This window comes from Danaus plexippus, chromosome 4, assembly GCF_018135715.1.
Source record: "Danaus plexippus chromosome 4, MEX_DaPlex, whole genome shotgun sequence".
Lineage (NCBI taxonomy): Eukaryota > Metazoa > Arthropoda > Insecta > Lepidoptera > Nymphalidae > Danaus > Danaus plexippus.
In genome coordinates this window covers 2,969,282-2,990,348 of record NC_083538.1, presented here as the reverse complement: position 1 = coordinate 2,990,348, position 21,067 = coordinate 2,969,282, and the positions used below count along the sequence as shown (strand labels likewise).

At 31.6% G+C, this 21,067-nt stretch overlaps 2 protein-coding genes across 4 annotated transcripts; one reads left to right on the top strand and one right to left on the bottom strand.

The window, feature by feature from the left end:
• The first annotated feature begins 4,774 nt into the window (after nucleotides 1-4,774).
• LOC116768668 (uncharacterized) lies at nucleotides 4,775-8,681 on the top strand. The gene is made up of 6 exons (XM_032659446.2): nucleotides 4,775-4,827; nucleotides 4,986-5,815; nucleotides 6,225-6,327; nucleotides 6,585-6,689; nucleotides 8,053-8,211; nucleotides 8,397-8,681. The coding sequence occupies exons 1-6, from the start codon at nucleotides 4,810-4,812 to the stop codon at nucleotides 8,448-8,450; spliced, it is 1,269 nt and encodes a 422-aa protein (XP_032515337.2). The 5' UTR covers nucleotides 4,775-4,809; the 3' UTR covers nucleotides 8,451-8,681.
• A 782-nt stretch (nucleotides 8,682-9,463) lies between these two features.
• On the bottom strand, nucleotides 9,464-20,341 carry LOC116768361 (aminopeptidase A-like). Of its 3 annotated transcripts, XM_032659058.2 has the most exons (18): nucleotides 20,185-20,341; nucleotides 18,595-18,741; nucleotides 18,156-18,517; nucleotides 16,820-16,955; nucleotides 16,278-16,554; nucleotides 15,911-16,081; nucleotides 15,697-15,794; nucleotides 15,479-15,613; nucleotides 15,225-15,391; nucleotides 14,667-14,810; nucleotides 12,661-12,746; nucleotides 12,458-12,588; nucleotides 11,979-12,179; nucleotides 11,789-11,865; nucleotides 11,370-11,518; nucleotides 10,451-10,580; nucleotides 9,837-10,059; nucleotides 9,464-9,768 (listed from the first exon to the last, which is right to left on the bottom strand). In XM_032659058.2, the coding sequence occupies exons 1-18, from the start codon at nucleotides 20,185-20,187 to the stop codon at nucleotides 9,625-9,627; spliced, it is 2,781 nt and encodes a 926-aa protein (XP_032514949.2). In that variant the 5' UTR covers nucleotides 20,188-20,341; the 3' UTR covers nucleotides 9,464-9,624. The 3 variants fall into 3 exon arrangements, with proteins under 3 accessions (XP_032514949.2, XP_032514950.2, XP_061381571.1); XM_032659059.2 differs by lacking the exons at nucleotides 18,156-18,517; nucleotides 18,595-18,741; nucleotides 20,185-20,341 and adding an exon at nucleotides 17,033-17,606; XM_061525587.1 differs by lacking the exons at nucleotides 18,156-18,517; nucleotides 18,595-18,741; nucleotides 20,185-20,341 and having other exon boundaries at nucleotides 16,800-16,939.
• Nucleotides 20,342-21,067: the final 726 nt, after the last annotated feature.

The following is a 21,067-nucleotide window of genomic DNA, read 5'->3' as shown; positions in this document are numbered from 1 at the left end:
CCGTGCGTCAACGTAACGCGAGATCTGCCGAGAATATCGCCGCTGTGCGCGACAGTGTCCTCGAAAACCCGCGGCAGTCAATTCCGCGTCGCGCACAGGAACTCGGCCTTTCGCAGACGACAACTTGGCGAATGTTGCGTTGTGACTTGAGCCTGCACCCGTACAAGATCCAGCTGACCCAAGAGCTCAAGGTTAATGACCATAGACAGCGCCGTGTGTTCGCTGACTGGGCATTAGAGCAGTTGGAAGTTGACGCCGATTTTGGCAAAAAAATCATCTTCAGCGACGAGGCGCATTTTTGGATGAATGGCTATGTCAACAAGCAAAATTGCCGTATTTGGGACGAGACCAATCCACACGAGGTTCACCAAGTGGCAATGCACCCGCAGAAAGTGACTGTTTGGTGCGGATTTTGGGCCGGAGGCGTGATTGGTCCGTATTTTTTCGAAAACGATAATGGTGTGGCCGTCACCGTCAATGGTGAGCGATACCGGTCGATGATAACCAACTTCTTTTGGCCTGAAATCGAGAATATGGATCTGGACAACATGTGGTTTCAACAGGACGGCGCTACGTGCCACACAGCACACGCTACGATGGAAGTTCTGCACGAGCAATTTCTGGACATGGTCATCTCGCGCGGAGGCGACGTGAACTGGCCACCGAGATCGTGCGATTTGACCCCGCTGGACTTTTTCTTGTGGGGTTTTCTTAAGTCGCAGGTCTATGCCAACAAGCCGCAAACCACCGATGCCCTCAAAGTCAACATACGCCACGTCATCGATCAAATACAGCCCGATTTGTGCGCCAGAGTCATCGAAAATTGGACCTTTCGTGTGCGCGCCACCAACCGAAGCCGTGGCGGTCATTTGAATGATGTCATATTCCATACATAATGGGGTCGATAGACCTTCCAAATAAAAAAAAAATTTCGCAAATATCTTTCCTACATGTATTTTTTTTTGCATTTCAAAGATCAAGCGCCCTTAATGGAAAACCCTATATATAGCTATAGAAGCTCTTTCCATGACTGAAACTAAATTAATTATCGGATTTTGTAACACCTTCATTGATACAAGAAAAGGGCGGGTTATGAAACGTAATTAAAAATTAATGGAATTATTATGACTTGTAAGAATTTACTACTTGCCAGTCTTATAAATGTTAAATTAAATATAATTTAGATATATATTCTTTTATATATTTTACTAAACTTGTCTTGAAAATGTCTACGAAAAACGGTCCAGGTAATGCTAATTGGCTAAAGTTATTTATGTACACTGACTAAATAGCGAAATTTAATAATAAAATGTACACTAAAATTTTGAAAGACAGCACGTTAACACTCTCGAGGGAAATTGTCTAATTACTAATATAAAACTGTTACAACATAAATTTCAAAGATTATATATTATAAGATGACAAAAGTTCCTTTTAAAATATTTGCAAGGACGAAAACACATAGATGATTAATGCGATCTTGTTGAGTCACTTTTGAGTTGAATCAGATGTAAATTTAGCCCCAAATAACCAGAAATGTATAATAAAGTGCTCACAAAATACGATTATCAAAGTGTCATAGAAGTACTATCACTATTATTTATTATGTAATTTAAAGTGACTTATTGTTTCTGACTGTTTTACAATGGCATTATTTTATTTTTCATTCTAAGTAAATAATATATCCTCACTTGTAAAGATTTTTTTAAATTTAAATATTCTCGTTAATTTTTTGTTTTTAATATTCAGAAAGAAAATAATATTTCAGTGGCCATTCAGTCCTTAAATTGCTTACAGCAAAAAACAAAGACTGAATAAGTGTAGATAATGTTGTTTTTTAATTATTTTTTCACTTTTAAATATCTTTTAATGTTATTTCTTTTTCTTGTTTTGTATTATAAGTAAAACATTTATACAGAATTGAACTTTGTTATAATTGAAAAACACAATATTTTTTGGCGATCGATTATTTAAATAAAAACGATTAACTATCAATTCATATTTTAAGATCGTAACAAATTAAGATACAAGTTTCATTTTAAAAGAAATCATCGATTTATAAGAGATATAAAATTTGATTCGTTAGTAGAACATTATTCATCTAGGTCAGTAAAGATAAAAAAATAAAAGTATAGATAAATGTTATATGAAAGTCTCTAGAAATAAAACAAATTATACTATATATAATACAACACAAATATACTACGTAATACAATAATTGTATTCTCTTGAAATACAGCAATATAAAACCCTTGAAATACTACAGGAATAGTTGCTTGCAAAACATGTATTGCTCTGACAACCATATGTCCTAACATAGTAAGAGATATGTTATTTTGCTGTGACAACTATTTAATTAAAATCCTGTTCATCTACTCCCAAAATCATTGCTGCTTACTAGAGTTTAAGAGTTATTTTATAACAGATAATCCTGGAATCGCAAACAAATAGTCCTAAAGAAATATTACGCGGAGATTGGAGGTATCATTTAAATAAAATTAATATTTTTCGGATCATGCTACGTGTATTTTATTATTAAAAAGAACTACATACTCCGACGTTTCGCTTACTTTGCAGCAACCGTGACCACGGGCAGACGAGATGTGGCACAGGTATCACTTGTCGAAACCTTAAATTTTAATGGCATTATCAGAATATGTATCATCGTTACGTTTGAACATCTTCCAAATCAATAACATTTTGCCAAAATAAATACCATATAACCGCTTGTTGATACACCGCAAGGTATCAAAATTGTTTTCTAGCGGCAACGCAGCACAAAGGATAGCCTTTTAAATGTCACATTAATTCATTGACATTAAATCAAGGTAGTAAATAAGGTAGCGACAATGCTTACAAAATTATCCATCCTTTTAAGTTAGACCCAACAGTTTTAAACTCTTAAAACTGTTGGGTCTACGGGTCTATGGGTCATCAATTGGTACCGTTATGGCTAATACGTGACTGTGGTAAAAAAAAAGTATATCGGTATATTAAAATTTTCGTCAAATAATTGAATACAAAATCTCTTTACGTTGTATTTCAGGTGTGTTGGAACTTACTTATTGTGAAACAGAAAGAAATTCGAACGTCTAATATTATTCGTATACAAAAAGATATTAGGTTGGAAAAATACTATATCCCTGTTCTTTTCCTGTCTAAGACCACAATATTTTTGGACCATATCACCGTATCCTAAAGCCAAAGGATCCAAAAAATGTGTCTATATATATACTAAACGCTATTAAAACTTCTAGGATAGAATGAGAGTAATATTCTAACAGTTTCTTCACATTTACTTGTTTCTTCAAACTTCAATTGAGTTTCTTGACGGCTTTCAACTATAAACCTTGATTAAAATACTTATAGTAAATATAGTCATATACATTTGACTTGCAAAAATTAATGTTATAGAGCTGGTGTTTATAAATTATAGTTAAAAATATTACTCATAAAATGTATTTAACAAACGTTTGCTTATTCATTGATAGGCCATAGAAAAAAAAATTATAAAAGTTTCTAAATACTAAGTCTTTCTAAACTATTGAGTTGTTAAATTTTAAGTTGCCAGACTCACCGAAAAGTTTTAACTAGAAAAAAAATGCATGTTTTATATTAATGCAAAAAAAAATTACTTGTAAAATTTATTATTACTTCCTCATTGGATTATTTCAAAAAGTAGTGTATTCGAACAATTTTCCGGGTTAAGGCATCTTATATATCACATTATTCTCTACTATCACCCTGTATAAGACATCAAATGAATCTCGAATTTCCAATAATAGCCATGCGGTTCCAAATAATTAATAAATAAAATGGTGTATATAAAAGAACGAATAAACAACTTTAAATTTTTTTGACGTACAAAAAATTACAGAATCATCGAGAAAGGTAAAATATTTTATTAATATATGAAATATAGACAGGTTGCATTTATGACCCTATTCTAAATTAATATTTTATAAATTAAATATGCTGGTTTAAAAACTTATGTATAATAACGTAAAAGTACTCGTAATTTGTTACATGTTAGAGGCGGGCGTGCAAAAACAATTAAACAATTATGTTTCAACATTTTTCTAATTGCGAAACATTTAAGTATATTTAACTAGTTTTAATCGCGATTTCGTCCGCGTGAACATCGTAATTAGGCTAAGAGAAAAAAATATAGTGTCTTAAAACAGCAGACATCGTATCCATCTAGCAGCGACATCTATTGTGTGTAACGTGACTTCACACAAAATACAATTGTTGTACATTCACATTTATAATGTTAAAAGGATTCAGGCTCCGTAAAACTTCTGTTAAAAATATGAAAAGACTCTGATAAAAAATATATATGTATAACAACATAACCCTTCCATCTTCGAAATAATTTGAGATCCCTTTATATACTCTGCGATGGGGAAGACGCAAAGAAATTAATGGATAACGTTATGTAAAAGTTTTAATACCCTATATTAATATCATCGTCATCAACGAAAAAACATACCAAAAAAATATAAAACTATATAAAAGCATTAGTTTTTGTTTAATATTTATTTTAAATAAATGTAGCTGTAAATAGTCCTAAATTCACAAAAAAAAACACAACGGAAGAATAAAGATTTGACAACATTTTATATCATATTATTATAACTAACCTAAAAAAAAATTGTACTGTGAACAAACATTTATATTTAATAAAATATTTAATTGAAAAATGTCAATAAAAAATGACGACACTTTTATATATGTTTTCGTGTAATTGCCTTTTGATGATTACATTTTCCAACAGTACGGGTTTATATTTCACAGCAAACAAACAATATGGGATCACTTCTAAAGGTATTTTTCTTGACTATATCTGGTGAAAAAACACATTTTAAGATTAAGGGAGTGTTAGCACCCTGCGTATTCTATAATTTTGTTCGCTTTTTAATTTGCTACACGATTTCATAAATTGAGAAAACGAAAAGAAAATAATAATGTTTTAAACATTTCAGTGGCTTTTCAATCCGAGGACTGCTTACGTCAAAAAAAGCAAAGCTAGTGTAAAAGACATCATAGACAATCTATTTCAGGATTCAGGGGTGCTGCTCGGTAAAGAACAAACCACTGTACCTTGGAAGGTAAAAATATCAATATTCTGTTTCTTAGTTTGCAATCTCTTACAATTAATTGCTCTTATTTTGGCGTTGGGTGATCTGGATGAACTGTTGGCATGTTCTGGTCGACTCACATTTCTTACGATGAGTGTCCCAAAATTGTTTTCAATATTCCTGTCTAAGAAACTCTGGGATTCCCTCATAACGCAAACAACCTTGTTGGAAAATGAGGTATTGAATAAAAGAGATTTAACATACGAATACGAATCAGAGGATGAAGAAGATGACTATTTAACAGAACACATAGACAGTTATACAAAACAATTCCAGGGTTTTGCGAAAATTCTGTCTAGCATTTATTTCTATGCAGCTAACGTCTATGTTCTGTCGCCATTCATTGAGTATGGATACCACGTATACAAGGGCAATGACAGAATGTATCCTCATATTTTACCAGGATGGTCCCCTCAAGACGCTAATGTTATTAGTTATTCGGTACTTATTGTAGCAGAGGTTATAGCTGCTGAGTATTGCGTCAAACTTCACACAGTTTATGATGTAACTGCTGTCGGGTTGATGATTTTCATACGAGGTCAATTTTTATTGCTACATCAGTTCAGCGAACATATTGGAGGAAGAGGCAATGACCTATCCTTATCAAGGAGGAGAGATGATCGTGCTCACTGTAGGATTAAAAAGTGTCATTATATCCATGTTTCTCTACTGAAGTAAGTCATTTCTTCTTTAAGAAAATTATGAAGTAGATAATTAGTTCCACTTTTTTGTTAATTTTGTGAGTGTAAAAGTATGGTCACTTACAATACGACTTGATGATTTAAAGTCGGAAATCCCTAGCCCATCCTCTCTTGTTTTAACCCCGACTTGGTCTAAAAAGATTCCCATTCTGATTCCTAATCATCAATGCTAAGAGATATATTTAGGATCTATCTGCCGGTGTAAATGGGACAATTGCGCCTTTTAGTCCCTATAAATAAAAAGAAGACGTTTTAGCTTAGACCTCTTAACTATCCTTAAAAATATTTTAATTTAATAACAAAGCTAATCGTAAAACTTTAAAATTTTGTCATAAGTAATTTTTTTCTGTTGTCCTCAATTACATTAAATATTAAATTGTAGATCAATCAGTGACTTGGATGACCTAATAAGAAATGTTCTAGGAATATATTTTTGTATTGCTGCTATGACGCTATGCTCTGCTGCTGTCCAATTACTAAAATGGGTAAGACAAATAATAATATCCTGCAACCTCTAATTTTAAAATCATCTCCGGTTTATAGCCCGATATAGCTGTTTTAGGTAGGAAAATATTTTACCAGGTAATTCATCTGAAGCAAAAGACATAAAGGTGTTTAAAACATTAAGTCTTTACGAGTTTAATGAAAAGAATCGACAAACACGTTTTTATTTCGTAATTCTTGAATTTGCCAACCGTCGAGCAACAAGAAGGAAATTTTAAAAAATTTTGCACTTTTTCAGAATAGTCTTGACGCTATGGAGATAGTATCTCTCCTGCAGTTTCCAATCGCGACACTAATTCAGCTTTACCTGTTCTGTCTGTATGGAGACGGCATGTTCAATGAGGTGGTAAACTCTATAAAAACAATCACGTTTTAGTTAATATACTCTGCAGTCGAACACACAAGAATTTCTTTAACGAAATCAAAACTTTGTATAAAATGTCATTTAAATATAACAAATTCATCATCTCTTTTAGCAAACAAAGAAAGATGTTGTAAAATAAAGATCTCAGTACTTAATATAATTGTTGAAAGATTTACGAAAAACCTCTTTAAAAAAATTACAAGGGGATAATGAGTTACACTAGAAACAAAGTGCACCTTTACAATATCTAAATTTAATTTTTGTTTATGATTTGGTCTAACTTCTCTGGTAGTATTATTGTGTAATAACCCATATTACGGATATTTGTGTAATATACAGTACCAAATAAAATAATCATCAATCATCATCATCTCAATCAATATTGTTTGTTTATCTATACAAATAAATAAAATTGGAGTGCCTGTTTGTGATATTGAAATAACCGTTTTTTACGACATGTATGAATATGTATGCGGTACACACACCAAAATAACATTTTTTACAATTTTTGTCTGTCTGTTTGTTCCGGCTAATCTCTGAAATGGCTGGACCGATTTTTACGGGACTTTCATTGACGGGTAGCTGATGTAATAAAGAGTAACTTAGTAACGCGCGAGTGGGAGGCAGGACGCATACGGAGCTTCAGTTTTTTCATTGTTTCTTATTGTTTTTCTTATGCAGACGGAGTCGCGGGTAACAGCTAGTTCTCAAATATAATCAAACACACCACTGTTTTCACTATGCAACTAGTTCTAATGTCAATATTTGTATACGCCAGAATGATTTCAACTAATAGTGTTAAAAAAACATAGGTAAGAACACTTTTCCAATGAAAAGAAGCGCAGTGAAGTTGAATAAAACTGAACTGGAACTGTACATCGTAGTACTATTTTACAAAACCAAAACTTTAACTACACGTGGTGAAAGCAGTGAGCTGAAATCTGTGTGTACAAAGCAGAATCCTATCTATTTTTAACACGACTGTTAATGTATTCCAAAACGTGAATCAAATAATTTCACTTAAAATTGTAATGCTTTTCATTGCCAAAGAAATATATTATACTTACGGTTTTTATCTAGACTTTCACTATTATTATTTTTTTACTCAAAGACAAAGACAACTTACTCGTGAAATATCTAAATTTTACGAATAAGTTGTCTTTGAATATGTCACATAGTCAGATAAGATGTATTTTTAATTTAACTATTCAGTTACCATAAAAGAAAGCAAACATATATTATAACGTATCAAAAATTTGTGAATAAAAGACAATATAGGTATTTCAAAATTATAGTTAGATTTTTTTTTAAATTCATAAAGTAATCCCCTTAATCGTTACAGAGCGCGGTAATGTCCGGCGAGGGACCTTTTAGAGCCGCTAGATGGTGTCTCAGTAAACATATAATACAGGAAATAGCCATCTTGTGTGTCAGTATGTCGCAGTCCCGACGCATAAACGCGGGGCCTTTTGTCACCGTAGACTTACCAACTTTCGTCATGGTATTAATAAAATTATCTTATATATAGATAAGTTTTGGTAAATTTATTTTATATTTTATATATATATAATGAGTAAAAAGGAAACTTTATTTAAATAAACGCCTAGACATAAGCACAATAGAGTGGGATACACCATTACGTACAACATAATCTACAGATTATTAATTTAATTATTAATATTTCAGATTGTACGTGGTACTTATAGTGTGTACACAGTTTTGACACAAACTTCTGAATAAACTGGCAATTTTTTAAGAAATCTACTGCAATATATTTCAATACTTCACTTTTGATATTATTTCATTATAATAAGATAATTATCTGAAACACATCATGTTAGAAAGAAGATTATAAAACATAAGGCAGATATAATAATAATAGCAATTTAATTTTTATTAATTCCCTTTTCTTTAAGTATAATGAAAATAATATAATGAGTACGATGAAAATAATAAATTTTTAATAAGCAATGTGAATTTTTTATTTTGGGAAGTAGAACCTTTAGAACCACCTACCTAATCGTTTTTTAGTCTTGCACGGTGAGAGATGGAGTCTTAGACTATGAGAGGTAGTTTTGCACTGTTAGAATTGGAGTCTAGTTAGTCTCGCACTGAAAACCTTACCGTAAAAATATCAATATTATACTTATACGATATAATTACGAGATCATGTAAATGTACGCATCATCATTCATTTTTCTTTGCAATATTACAAGTTCGCATTCGGTCATCAAGCATACCGGGCGTTCTCATCAATCAATCAATCATATATTTTATAATATTATATAAAGTTAATGAATTTCAAAAGCATTATCATTTCATATCATTTTATTAAGTCTTTGAGCAAGCAAGTGCCCATACAATACTCATACATACTATATAAAAACTAGTTCGCCATCTTGGATTTACAATAACGTCTCGCACCTAACACACGTTGTCCTCCGAACTAAACGGGAAAAAAGGGAACAGGATGAAAATATCTTCCCATTGACTTGCGAAACTGTAACTAAACACTTGTAAATTTTAAAATATAAATAACATCTTAAAAAATACAATCAAGTTTCATTTACTCCTATTATTATTTGACTAAAAGGTTATCTACACATATTGTAAGGATTAAATACTCTTGCAACTTTAAAACTTGTTCATTCTGTCAAGCAGGAGAGACAATCTAGACCTTTTAAAAAAATCTACATTTATCGAGTAAATATTTGAAAAAATAAAACCTGTCAAAACCTTAAAAAAACAGGGTATTTGTTTAACAACACTTTATTAAAGTCCACTATAATATAAACATCACTCGTGAATTCTAAATTCAAATTACATCATCTTCATACATTCCGGCGCCACGGATCATTAAGTTCCAAATTCAAAATTCACGCCACAAATTAACGTATTCCATATTTAAATGTTGTTATAATCTGTTCTTGAGCCAATTTGCCACAACTGTCATGTGTTTGTTGGTCCAGCGGATATTGTCGCGGACGTTCTCCAGCGCTCGTTGACGGGACAGTTCTCCAGCGCCCGCATCAGGATATTTAGCGAAGAACGACTCCATCTAGAATTGTAATAATAATTAATATCATATTTTAACATATAATGTAATTGAATTTTAAAATAAAGTACCTCCTTAAGTTTATCAACAGTTTTAAAGCTTCCGGTCACGCCTGGTATAAGATTGCCCAAGTAGCGACTGTTCAAAGTAAATCTATCAACGAATTTTGTCCAATTGTTCCTAACGTAATCCCACACGAGATCTGTTCCGGATGGGTTGGAACTTATCTGTTGCACCACAGTCAGGTAGTCTTGACTCCTTATATTGTTCTCATCCCACGCTAATGTGAGATATCTGAAAATAACATATAAAGGATTTGTCTTAAAAATGATGAACGAAAAAAGTAAGAGACACTTATTGAATGGATTTCCTGAAATATTGAATTTTTTTTTGTCAAAAGAAAACTATTTTTGTTTCATAAACATGAAAGCTGCAAATTGAACGAAAAAAAATTATTATAAAAAACGGTCCTCGGTGACTTCATTTGAAGACCAAATTTATAATAGAGAGCTTAAAACAAATCGTTTGGCTTTGTGACATCAAAATAAAAATAGTATTTTATTTATTTTAATGATAATTTTTTATATCACATACGTATTTGCTTATAACTTTGCACATTTAACGGTTAGCAATAAAACCTTTTTGGAGTCTGACGTCATATAATTACAAATTAAACGAATCACACCTCTGTAATATATTTCCATCTCTGGGCGCTGATAAAGCACTCCTCAATTTGGACAGTTCTTGGACGTCTTCCTCGTTCACATATATTTGCCACAATTTATCCCACTCTTCCTGCGTCGCTGATTTCATCCCTTATACAATTAAGAAAATTTTATTAAACAGAAAAACAACGCATTGATCGGTCAAATAACGACTATACTCATAAGCATAAAGAAATCATACGCCAAAAACGCAATACATAATTTCTGACAGAGCTGATACTGTGACAATGCTGGACCGATTTTAACCGAACATACCTAAAAACCACCGCAAGGAACTGGCTTTCAAATTAAAAAAGCCGCATCCTAATCGGTCCGTCCCCTCGAGTGATATTACGTTACATACAGACATGGTACACACGTGCAGACATCGACATCAAAATTATAAAACCTTTCTTTATACGTTTTTTAATATTATAAATCTATTCTTTAATGACTAGTATTTGACCGCGACTTCGTCTGAGTTGTCTTCTTTACTGTCTTCATAGAGAAATGTTATGCTTTTTATATATCAGAAATGTTAAACAGTCGTCAGCGACATCTATCGCCTGGCATTTCACACTACGTACACTGTTATGACGTGGTCTGGTACAAACCACACAGAAACAGTAGATAAAGCACAGCCTGGACGTTGCTCTGATGTCTAAGCTATACAATTGGAAAGTTTCATCAAAATACGTTCAGTATATTTTCCATGGAATGCTTAGAGGTTTCGTTTCATTCGTCAAAGACTATCTATGCATACATGAATCCTCATACAATTTTGAATTTATTATACGAGTAGAACTTTCAATAAATACATATCACCGACTTAAAATTTAAATTTCTAGTGATTAAATTAAAATTATATTTAAATTTAACTATTTTATAGTGTTTACATACCGTGATAGTAAACAAAGTCTCTAAGATCCGGTTCTATTTTAGTTTCGTTGGGTGAACTCAACCAGGACAAGAATAAACTGCGGACCTTCGAGTTCGCTTCGGGTAGCTGATAGTTTGTAGCCAGAGAGAGAACTCTGGTACGGAGTAAGCTGAAAATGTACAAAAAAACCTATTTTAATACAACATATAAATAAATTAGTATTTATTTGATTTTATAATCTATGTATAAAAACAAATCTATTTTCTTTATATTATTTTATCAATCAAAATTTATTAAAATTTTAGTTAAAAGCCATATTGCTTTTTTTAAGTAGACATTATTGTGTACTTACAAAAAAAATCTAAATTACAAATTGTATAAAAACCCTTCAAATAATTTAAAATTATTTAGGATTTTCATTTTAAAATACTTTCCTTACCCTTCAATAACCGTCAAGTTACTTCTCTCCCATGATCTTGTATCATACAGTGGTTTTATTATTTTTTGTATATATACCTGGAAGTTAAAATAGTTAAATAAATGTTAAGTTAAATCAATGAAACGTTAACTTAACTAACATACAATATAAGGTTATGAGTTAACATTAATAAATAATCTTAATATTTAACCTCGAGGTGATCATGGGCGGTGGTGTTTAGTAATCTGTCTGATAGTTCGGAGAATATCGAGCTCGCCGTCTCCCAAGGCACATAATCAGTTTCAACATCCAAATAAGCAGACAGGTTTAAAGCCACATCATACGACACTATTTGAGCTTCTGCCAAAGCGAACACATCGTTTAGGAGATGAGATCTGTCTGATATTGTTAGCTGTAACAAACAAACATATATATTTTATAAACATAGAAAGACATATACTGTAAGGCAGCCTTTCCCAAAGTGGGTGCTGCAGGCCTAAAGAGGGTCGGTAAGATATCCAGGGAAAACATAGGGCGCAAAAAATTATAGATTCTCAAAGTGGACAGCAAACAAAACAAGTTTGGGAACCCCTGATGTAAGGCATGAAAATTACTGTTATAAAATATATGATTAACAAATTGAAATAAAAATTATCAATTATAAGATTATTTTATAACAATATAAGTTACCTTAGTGGATTTATTTTTCAGTTGCTCTACCAATTTAATCCACATGCTATCTTCATAGTTGACTCTGTAGTAACCGATTTGATTGTTATTAATTTTAAACCATTCTTCGCCATCATTTAAAGTCAACTGGACTGTGGGTAAATATAATTAATTACCATAATGTACTATATATTTATATATATTAAATATATATGAACACTCACTCGAGTCACTGTTGTCAGGGAACCAGGTGATATTATCATTTCTACCCTTATCACTGGTGTATGTAATTGGTATGAGCCAACGGTAGCTGAAATAATAAAAAAATATATATTGTGAAACCTAAAAAGTATTGTCAAATCTTTATTCAGTTATCTAGATGTGTAGATTGTGAAATAAAATTTTATAGTATATAAATATATCTATACATACTTTTTATATTTACACGAACATGCATAAACAATAACGGTGATATGATAGCGTCAGATTACTCAAAATTAAAGTTTTCTATCATAACTAAAGAAGGCCCTTCAAAAACTTTGAGTAACAATGTAGGAATATTTAAAGGAGGTTATTTATCTCCAATACTATTTAATATTGTAATTAATATCTTCGTAGATAAACCAATCAGCAATCAGAAAAATGGGGGTATCGGTTCAAGTTCAATAACAAATACACAGAATCCATTTTAGCCATTGCTGACGATTTCGCAATAGTGACACGTAACCCCAAACACTGTCAGGTACTATTGGATGAAGCGGATAAGTTCTGTGAGTGGACGGATGGATTGAGGACAAAACCAAGTAAATGTCACTGTCTGCGTCTCAGTAGGCGGAATACAAAATATACCTCATCTGTCCGGGATTATCGTTAGGCGGTCAATGCGTTTCCACGGTTACGGAAAATGCACCATTTAAATTTCTCGATCGTAAAATTGATAATATAGGTCATACTCCATCTTTAAAAGGAATAGTAGATAGCTTTTTACACGATCTTAACGAGGTAGATAGCCAACATATCAGTAACGTCAAAAAAGCTTGGATCTACGACAACTACCTAACATCACGTTTAAATTGGCTTTTCCGCGTCTATGATTTTAATAAAACCCTTTTGTCAAAATTAGATGAAGGAATAATAAAGATGTTGAAGTTGTGACTTGGCTCGCGCTATCGGCTGATTCATCAGCTTTATTCAGGGATCCCAATAGTTTTGGGATGAGTCTAGTAAGGCCATCGGAGCTCTAAAAACAACTTAAAGTTTCCAAGAGATATATCCTTGGGAAATCCCATGATTAAGTCGTTACATCGCTCCCAAAAGACAAAGATGTCCCAGGGCTAGATTAAAATTTTATCCCAATGCGTTCCAAATGACTCTCCCAGATCAGAGTAATTTAGTAAGACGGGGTAAAGGTACCGAAAAACTTGCTATATCTGTGGAAAGGCAGTTGGAACTGCTAAGGATTTGCTGGTGGGATGTAAGGTACTCCTGGATAGCAGTTAATACTCGCGTCATCACGATAGGTTAGGTGAAGCGGTTAGTCTTTCGGTAGCCAGAGCGCTAAGGGAAATAACCACAAACGAGCGATCAGTAGGTTTTGTGAGAGAAAGCACTAGGGCTACAAAATCAAACGTCAAGCCTTACCTTATCCTTAAAGCGGCTTCGGATTGGACTATAATGATGGATACGTATGAGAAACATAATCCAAGAGGATATTTGTGCGTCGTCCTCCAGACCAGACATATTTATGTATTCGCGAATTTTAAAGCGCGTTGTGATGATAGAGCTCACGGTTCCTTGGGAAACCAACATCCCCGAAGACCATGCCATCAAGGTTAATAAATAAAACGAGCTCACTAACGAACTCACTCGAAATAGGTAAAAGTAACAGCGAAAAGTATAACAGCAAAATCTCTCTACAACCTACTAAAAGACTTGGGCCTGTCCAGAACTAATATCAATTCATTCTTAGAACGTACTTCGAAGGCAGCCCTAGTAGGTTCTTTTCAAATTAGGTTAGGTAGGGAGAGGAGCTTGGACGGTGGAGGTGAGCGTTTAACGCGCGTTAGTTAGGGACCCTTAAACCTACACCTGGGTCGCAAATCCCAGCCACTGTTAAAGCTCCTCTCCCTGCAACGCGATGGACCCGGCACCCGCACGGTGAACCCATTGAATGCTAAGAGGTTTCTTCTCTACATAATATATATTATAGTATTTATAGACTTATACACACTTATATTTTGATGGTTCAGGGTCTTTTGCCTCTGGATCTATGAGGAATCGTTCTTGACGGATGATGTAGGTGTTCGGCTTATCACCCGATTTGATACTTATCAGAGGGTAACCCATCTGTCTTGTCCAAGTGTCCATTATGTAACTGAAAGAAAGAAGGAAATTCATATAATATTTATAAATACATATTGTGTGTAATTAATTTTCTAAACGTGTAAAATATTTTTTACAGTAAAGCATTAGAGTAAAATATTAAGGTGATATTAATTAAAAATCAAATAAAAATATATATAAATATATAACAAATAATTCATATAAATTTATAGGATTTGATTCTAAAACCTCTAGAACATTGTATTCGAGATGCTTGAATAGGTGCTAGTGTTTATAGATGTTAGTTAAAGTACTTGATGACGTAAATTAATATAAAGAGCAAGAATATGATTAAAAGAATATGGAGAAAGAGATAAATATATCTTTGAAGTAACTTTTGAAAATAGAATAACTTCTGTATGCATTCAGTCTATTTCAGCAATTCAATATTCTTTAATGTACTCACGTTAGACTGAGGGTGGGATTATCTTTTCTAAAATATGGTTCTAGCGACGAAAGCAAGTCTTGTGTGATGGTGTTGCCATATTTATATTTCTTTAAATAATCCGAAACACCAAGTCTGAAATTCTCCTCACCAATAAAACCTTCTAACATTCTTAATACCGAGGCTCCCTTGAACAATGAAATTAAAAAAAAAATTAAATTAAAACTCTCATTTGCAAAAAAAATTAAATATATAATTTAAGAAGTAACATCAACCTTATTGTATGAGATAGAATCAAAGATGGCTGTTATTTCATCGGGTGTTTCAACTGTTTGCACAATGGGGTGGCTTGATAATTTTGAATCAATATCTAGCACAGAATGCATGGTCCTCACTAAAAACTGATCCAACTGAAAAATAAGTAGAAAAAAAAAATAGACATATTGATATATATTTTTTTATTGTTATATTTCATCAATAGCAAAGTACCAACCATTGTCCAAGAAGGTTCAATAGCATTTAAAGCTTTGACTTGCATGTATGAAGCAAAACCTTCATTCAACCAAACCTCATCCCACCATTTCATTGTAACTGAAAAATTTTATTTAAAACAAATTATTCTTCATAATTGTTTAACATTATTAAGTAAATTAATTTCTCAAAAATAAGTATAAAAAAAGTACTTAATATATATTTTACATTATTACCTAAGTTACCAAACCACATATGAGCTAATTCATGTGCAACTGTGTTGGCAACACTTAATTTATTCCTTGACGACGCCAAATCATTGTCGATAAGAAAGGATGTTTCCCTATATGTTATCAGACCCCAATGTTCCGTTGCTCCAGACACATAGTCCGGAATAGCAATCATATCTGGAATATTCAACACCAATGAGACAATTTTATCGGCTTTATACAAGATAGAATCAGCAATACTATTTTGAATTAATATGAAGACATATTTTTGTATAATTTTCACTAATATAATAAAACACAATCATTATAAAAAAATTATAAATTAACATTAAGTGGGTTTTATGGAAAATAAAAACAATAGCTATATTCTTACCCAGCTTTGGAAGTGGAAAGGGAACTTCATAATAATTGATATAAAATTCTGTGGCACGTTTCCCAATGTCATGAGCGAAATCTATTTTATGCGTCTGATCTTTCTGAGCAAAGGCTCGCAATTTAAAGTTACTTCCGATACCGTTTGCATTAACATCGACCTCCTTATAATCAAAATTGCAAACAACAAAACATGCTAAGTATGTCGACATCGGAACACTGGTTGCAAAGGTGACTGCCTCGGAGTCTGAAGAATTCGCTAAGGACCTTGATATTTCCTACAAACATTTTTATTAAAATATTACAATTATAATTTTGGCCCCTTTACAAGTTATATGGCTTTTATTCTTCCATTGAAATATTTACAAAAATAGACCTCATATCTTCTACTTTATAGTACTTGTAATATGTAAGTATGATTCAGAATAATTGCAAACAATAACGGTTCATTAATAGCAATGAAGTGTAACAAAATAGATTGCACTTTTAAGTGTCTTTTGTTCTGTTTTGCTTTTTTAATTACCTTCAATAATGTTATCTTACATTCATATTAGACAGGGCGATGTACTCCTTGGGTTTGACTAATGTTATGTCATATGTTGCTTTGTATTCTGGCTCATCGAAACAGGGGAAAGCTTGTCGAGCATAAGTTGGCTGGAACTTACTAGCAACCATTGTACTGTAAAAAATAATTTGTTTACTCTAGCGTATACACAACTTTCAAATAAGAATTTTCTATCGCAATGTGAATAGTACCTCTTGTCTTTTAAATGGGACAAATAAAAACCAACAATGTTCCGAGTTAAATTTCCATTAAATTTGATACTTATATCATAATTTCCAGGAGGAAGGTTGTTGTCAAATTGAATCAAAAGTTGTTCCAAAGACGTAACTTCCAAAAATTTTGAAACAGAAACTTCTTCCCGATTTTTGTTTACCTTTACGTCATTTACTTCCAAAAATTTTGAATGGAGGGCTATAAAATTCCTCGTCTCTTTAACAACAACATTTATCTCAACCTCTCCTGAGAAGGTTCCAGTTTTAAGATTCGGATTTAACAATAGTTTGTAATGCGCTGGTCGAACCAAAGAGGAAAGTTTCTCGGAGAGTTTAACTTTATACGAATTCTCCATTATATCGATGGAAGTATTGGATATAAAGCGAGAAATTATTAGAGACCGAACAGGTTTCAATTTCAATGAACCGTGAAATGATCTTATTAGTAACATATAAACGGTAAATTATTAAAACTGAGCAATAACACCGACAAAAACATTTATTCGGTGTCACGAAGTATTATACACTCATGTTGTCAAACAGGCATCACCGATACACTGACAAGTGGCAACTAATCTTTTGCAAAAGAACTTTTTATATTATTTAAGCATTGGATTCTAAATTATTAAGAATTAAGCAGGTAAATAACTACAAACATAAAAATTGTTTTTAATTCCAATTTTCTTTTCCTAAATAATTAATTAATAAAGACTTTATTAATTAAAGATTTATATATATATATATATATATATTTTATCAATAAAGTTTTTAGTTGTAAGAAAATAACAAAAACCTAAAAAAAAATTAAGTGGGTGATATAGATACAGATAAAAGTATAAATGTATATATTTAGTAAAATCGAATTGGATGAACAAAATTTTTTTGCATTCAAAACATTTCCTTTGTATTTTTGGTGCTTAAAAAAATGAAATATTTCTTTAAAAATTTATACTTCAAATTATCTATATTAACCCTTGTTATTTATTTTACATACGAAACAAAGCTGTATCTTTAAGAATTAAATGGTTATAGGCGTTGGTAGATAAAATGTTTTTGTGATCGATTTATGTTTTAATGGTTTACGTTTATAAAAACTACTTACTCTCGGTTCCTCATTGTGCTCGAATAAAAACCAACTATTCCTTTGTCTAATCTGCCAGAGAATTCTATTTCTAGCTTATAATTCGTATTTGGCACTACTTCCTTCTGTAGATTGACTTGTAGTACCTCTGCGATTTCTATTATATTTGAAGAAGACACTTCTATACTTTGATTAAAATAGTTTTTAAAATCCACTGATTTTATTTCCAAATCTTTGGTGTGTAATGTGATTGTCTTGGTTGGTTTTGTAATGTACAGTGAGATAGCAACTATCCCATCAAAAGTTTTTTGTGCTATGTTTGGACTCAATTTTAACTGATAATTTGTAGGCTTTATGTAATCTGGGAGCCTATATCGGTTATCCTAGGAGAAGAAAGTGTGATAGTTATTTGAACAACTTAATTCTTACTTTTTATGAATTTTGTTTAGGTCATTCTTACCATTTCGGAGGAAATGTGAGAGGACTCTTTCAATTTGCTGTTTTGTACAGAAAGAACAACTGTAGATACAAAAAAACAAAACGTCGCTACACCCAAGAATGCTAAAAGTTTATGATTACAAATCCATTTTATTATTGGGGAAATCATCTGAAATAATAAAAATAAATAAAGGTGCAGTAAATCGTGAGTATGACATCTAAAGCAAGGGTTTAGTTTAGAATAAGTAACGACCTTTTATATAAATACTCGTAGAGTTAAAAATTCTTTCTCCAATATCAAGAATTAATTTGCACATATCTTATAGCTATTGTATAGTATTTAATCTATCATACGAGGAAAATTCAATACAGAAACTTCAATAGCACAATCAATTTGGAATTATAATTAATATTGTTTAACACAAGTTTTTCTTTATTAAAACTTGTTCACTTTTAAGATGTCATTAAGTTTTCTATGACAGTTTTAAAGGTCAAATATTTAAAAGGTAAATTGTGAATGTTAAATGAGCAGTATGCTTTTCTTACTTAGAAGCGTAATTAATTACTTGGCTTTATGAACTAGAAGTCACAAGCAAATGGGGACATAAACTCTGTTTGAATATAATATCTTTTTAACCGACTTCAAAACAAGAGGAGGTTCTTAATTCGTCTGTATATTTTTTCATGTTTGTTACCTCATAACTTTCGACTGGGCGAAGCGATTTTAATGGTTTTTTTTTTTATTTCAACAGCTACCGTCGTAACAATCAGTATCGAGTTTTTATTTAGATTCTAGATAATTTGTTTCAGTAATTATTAAAAAAAGTGATATGTAAATTACTATCTGTAGTCAAATAAAAAAAAAGTTACATTTCCGATTAGAATTTTGGATTATCAAAACCTTTTTACGACTGAATTATATAATTAGGTTCTTTAATTCGTTATTTTGTATAATGTATTGTCTTATTTTACTTGTATTTATCTCACAGAAATTGTTTAGTGCTTTTAATTAATGATTAATTACAGAATTAACATACAGTAATATAACAGAAAGATTTTGCTTCGACTTTATCTAAATATTCGTTCAAAAAGATATAATTTCTAACAGAAAATTAGGAAAACAGTAGTTCACTATATAGCATTGAAGCCACTTAAAAATTAACTACATATTATATATAATAAAATACTTAGTTAAAAATTACCTATTCTAAAAGTAGGTACTTGTTCTTTGAAGTAGGTATGTTTTGAAGTCGGTTGGTATAAAAAAAAAAACTTTATTTCACCATCTATTTAAGAAAGAATTTACTTCAAATTTGTATGTCTCAAATTTTAATAATAATCTTTATTTAAATTACTGCAAGGTCGCTTAAAACGTATTTTAGGTGTGGAGCATAAAATACCTTACTCATGCCAAATATACGTTATTTATTACGTAAAATAGAAATTGTTTGACAGTATTTTAATGAACCGCAAAACAAAATGTAGATGGTCGGTATCTGTATAACACTGCTGACATTTATTTAATTGATGATGACGAATGAGACATTATATGAAGAGATATCCAAAATTTAATAAATATGTAAAAAAAAATATATATTTCGTATAAACTTACCATAAATCACTTTCACTCAAAACTGTTACCGCTGAGACGTGATCGCAGTATTAAAGCGTTTAAACTACTGTTAACTATGTTGATAAAATTGGCGAAGGAACTTAGTACGCAATCGAGTTACGTTACAGCTTACGGAACAATTTCATTTTCATTACCAGACCTAACAGCCTTGATTGTTCGGCGTATCGAAGCAAGACTTAGGACTGTCATATCTCATGATTCTTAGTTGTCATTCAAAAAGATACATTTCTAGTAACTTTCAATTTAGCGATCCAAATACTTAATACAGGCTATCGAATGAAAAAGACGACGTTACGTTAAATGCGAATAGAGAATGTATTTAATATATGTTTAAAAGAAAAACAAACATTTTGCTTGAATTTTAGTTAATTAGTAATATATAATCCAATTAACAGAAAAGCGTTTTTATAAAATCATTATAGTTAGACTGTAATCTATTTGCCGTAAAATTTTAAATATTTTGTCAGCTTCGTATACAATATAGATTTATATTTAAATAATACATAACAATATCAATGAGATAAGCTAGTTATTTTAAGTACATATAATTTGTAACAAGACCGACCAATTACCACAGCATATTTGTCATACTCATTAAGATGCGAAAAATATTATAATAAATATATCATGGACTGGAGAAGAGATTTATACAAATATTTTTACTAGAAGGAAAACCTACGATTATTGTCAATTGTTCCTTGTTGTAACTATAATATGAATCCAATAATTTTTGTCTTATATTTTATGTATTGTACGCTTTCCACTTCTGACTCTTTTTTATCAACTCCGTTTGTCTCCCTGTTATCGAATGATTCTCTTCAGATAAATGTTTTTATGATAATGGATGATTGTTGCCCGTTAT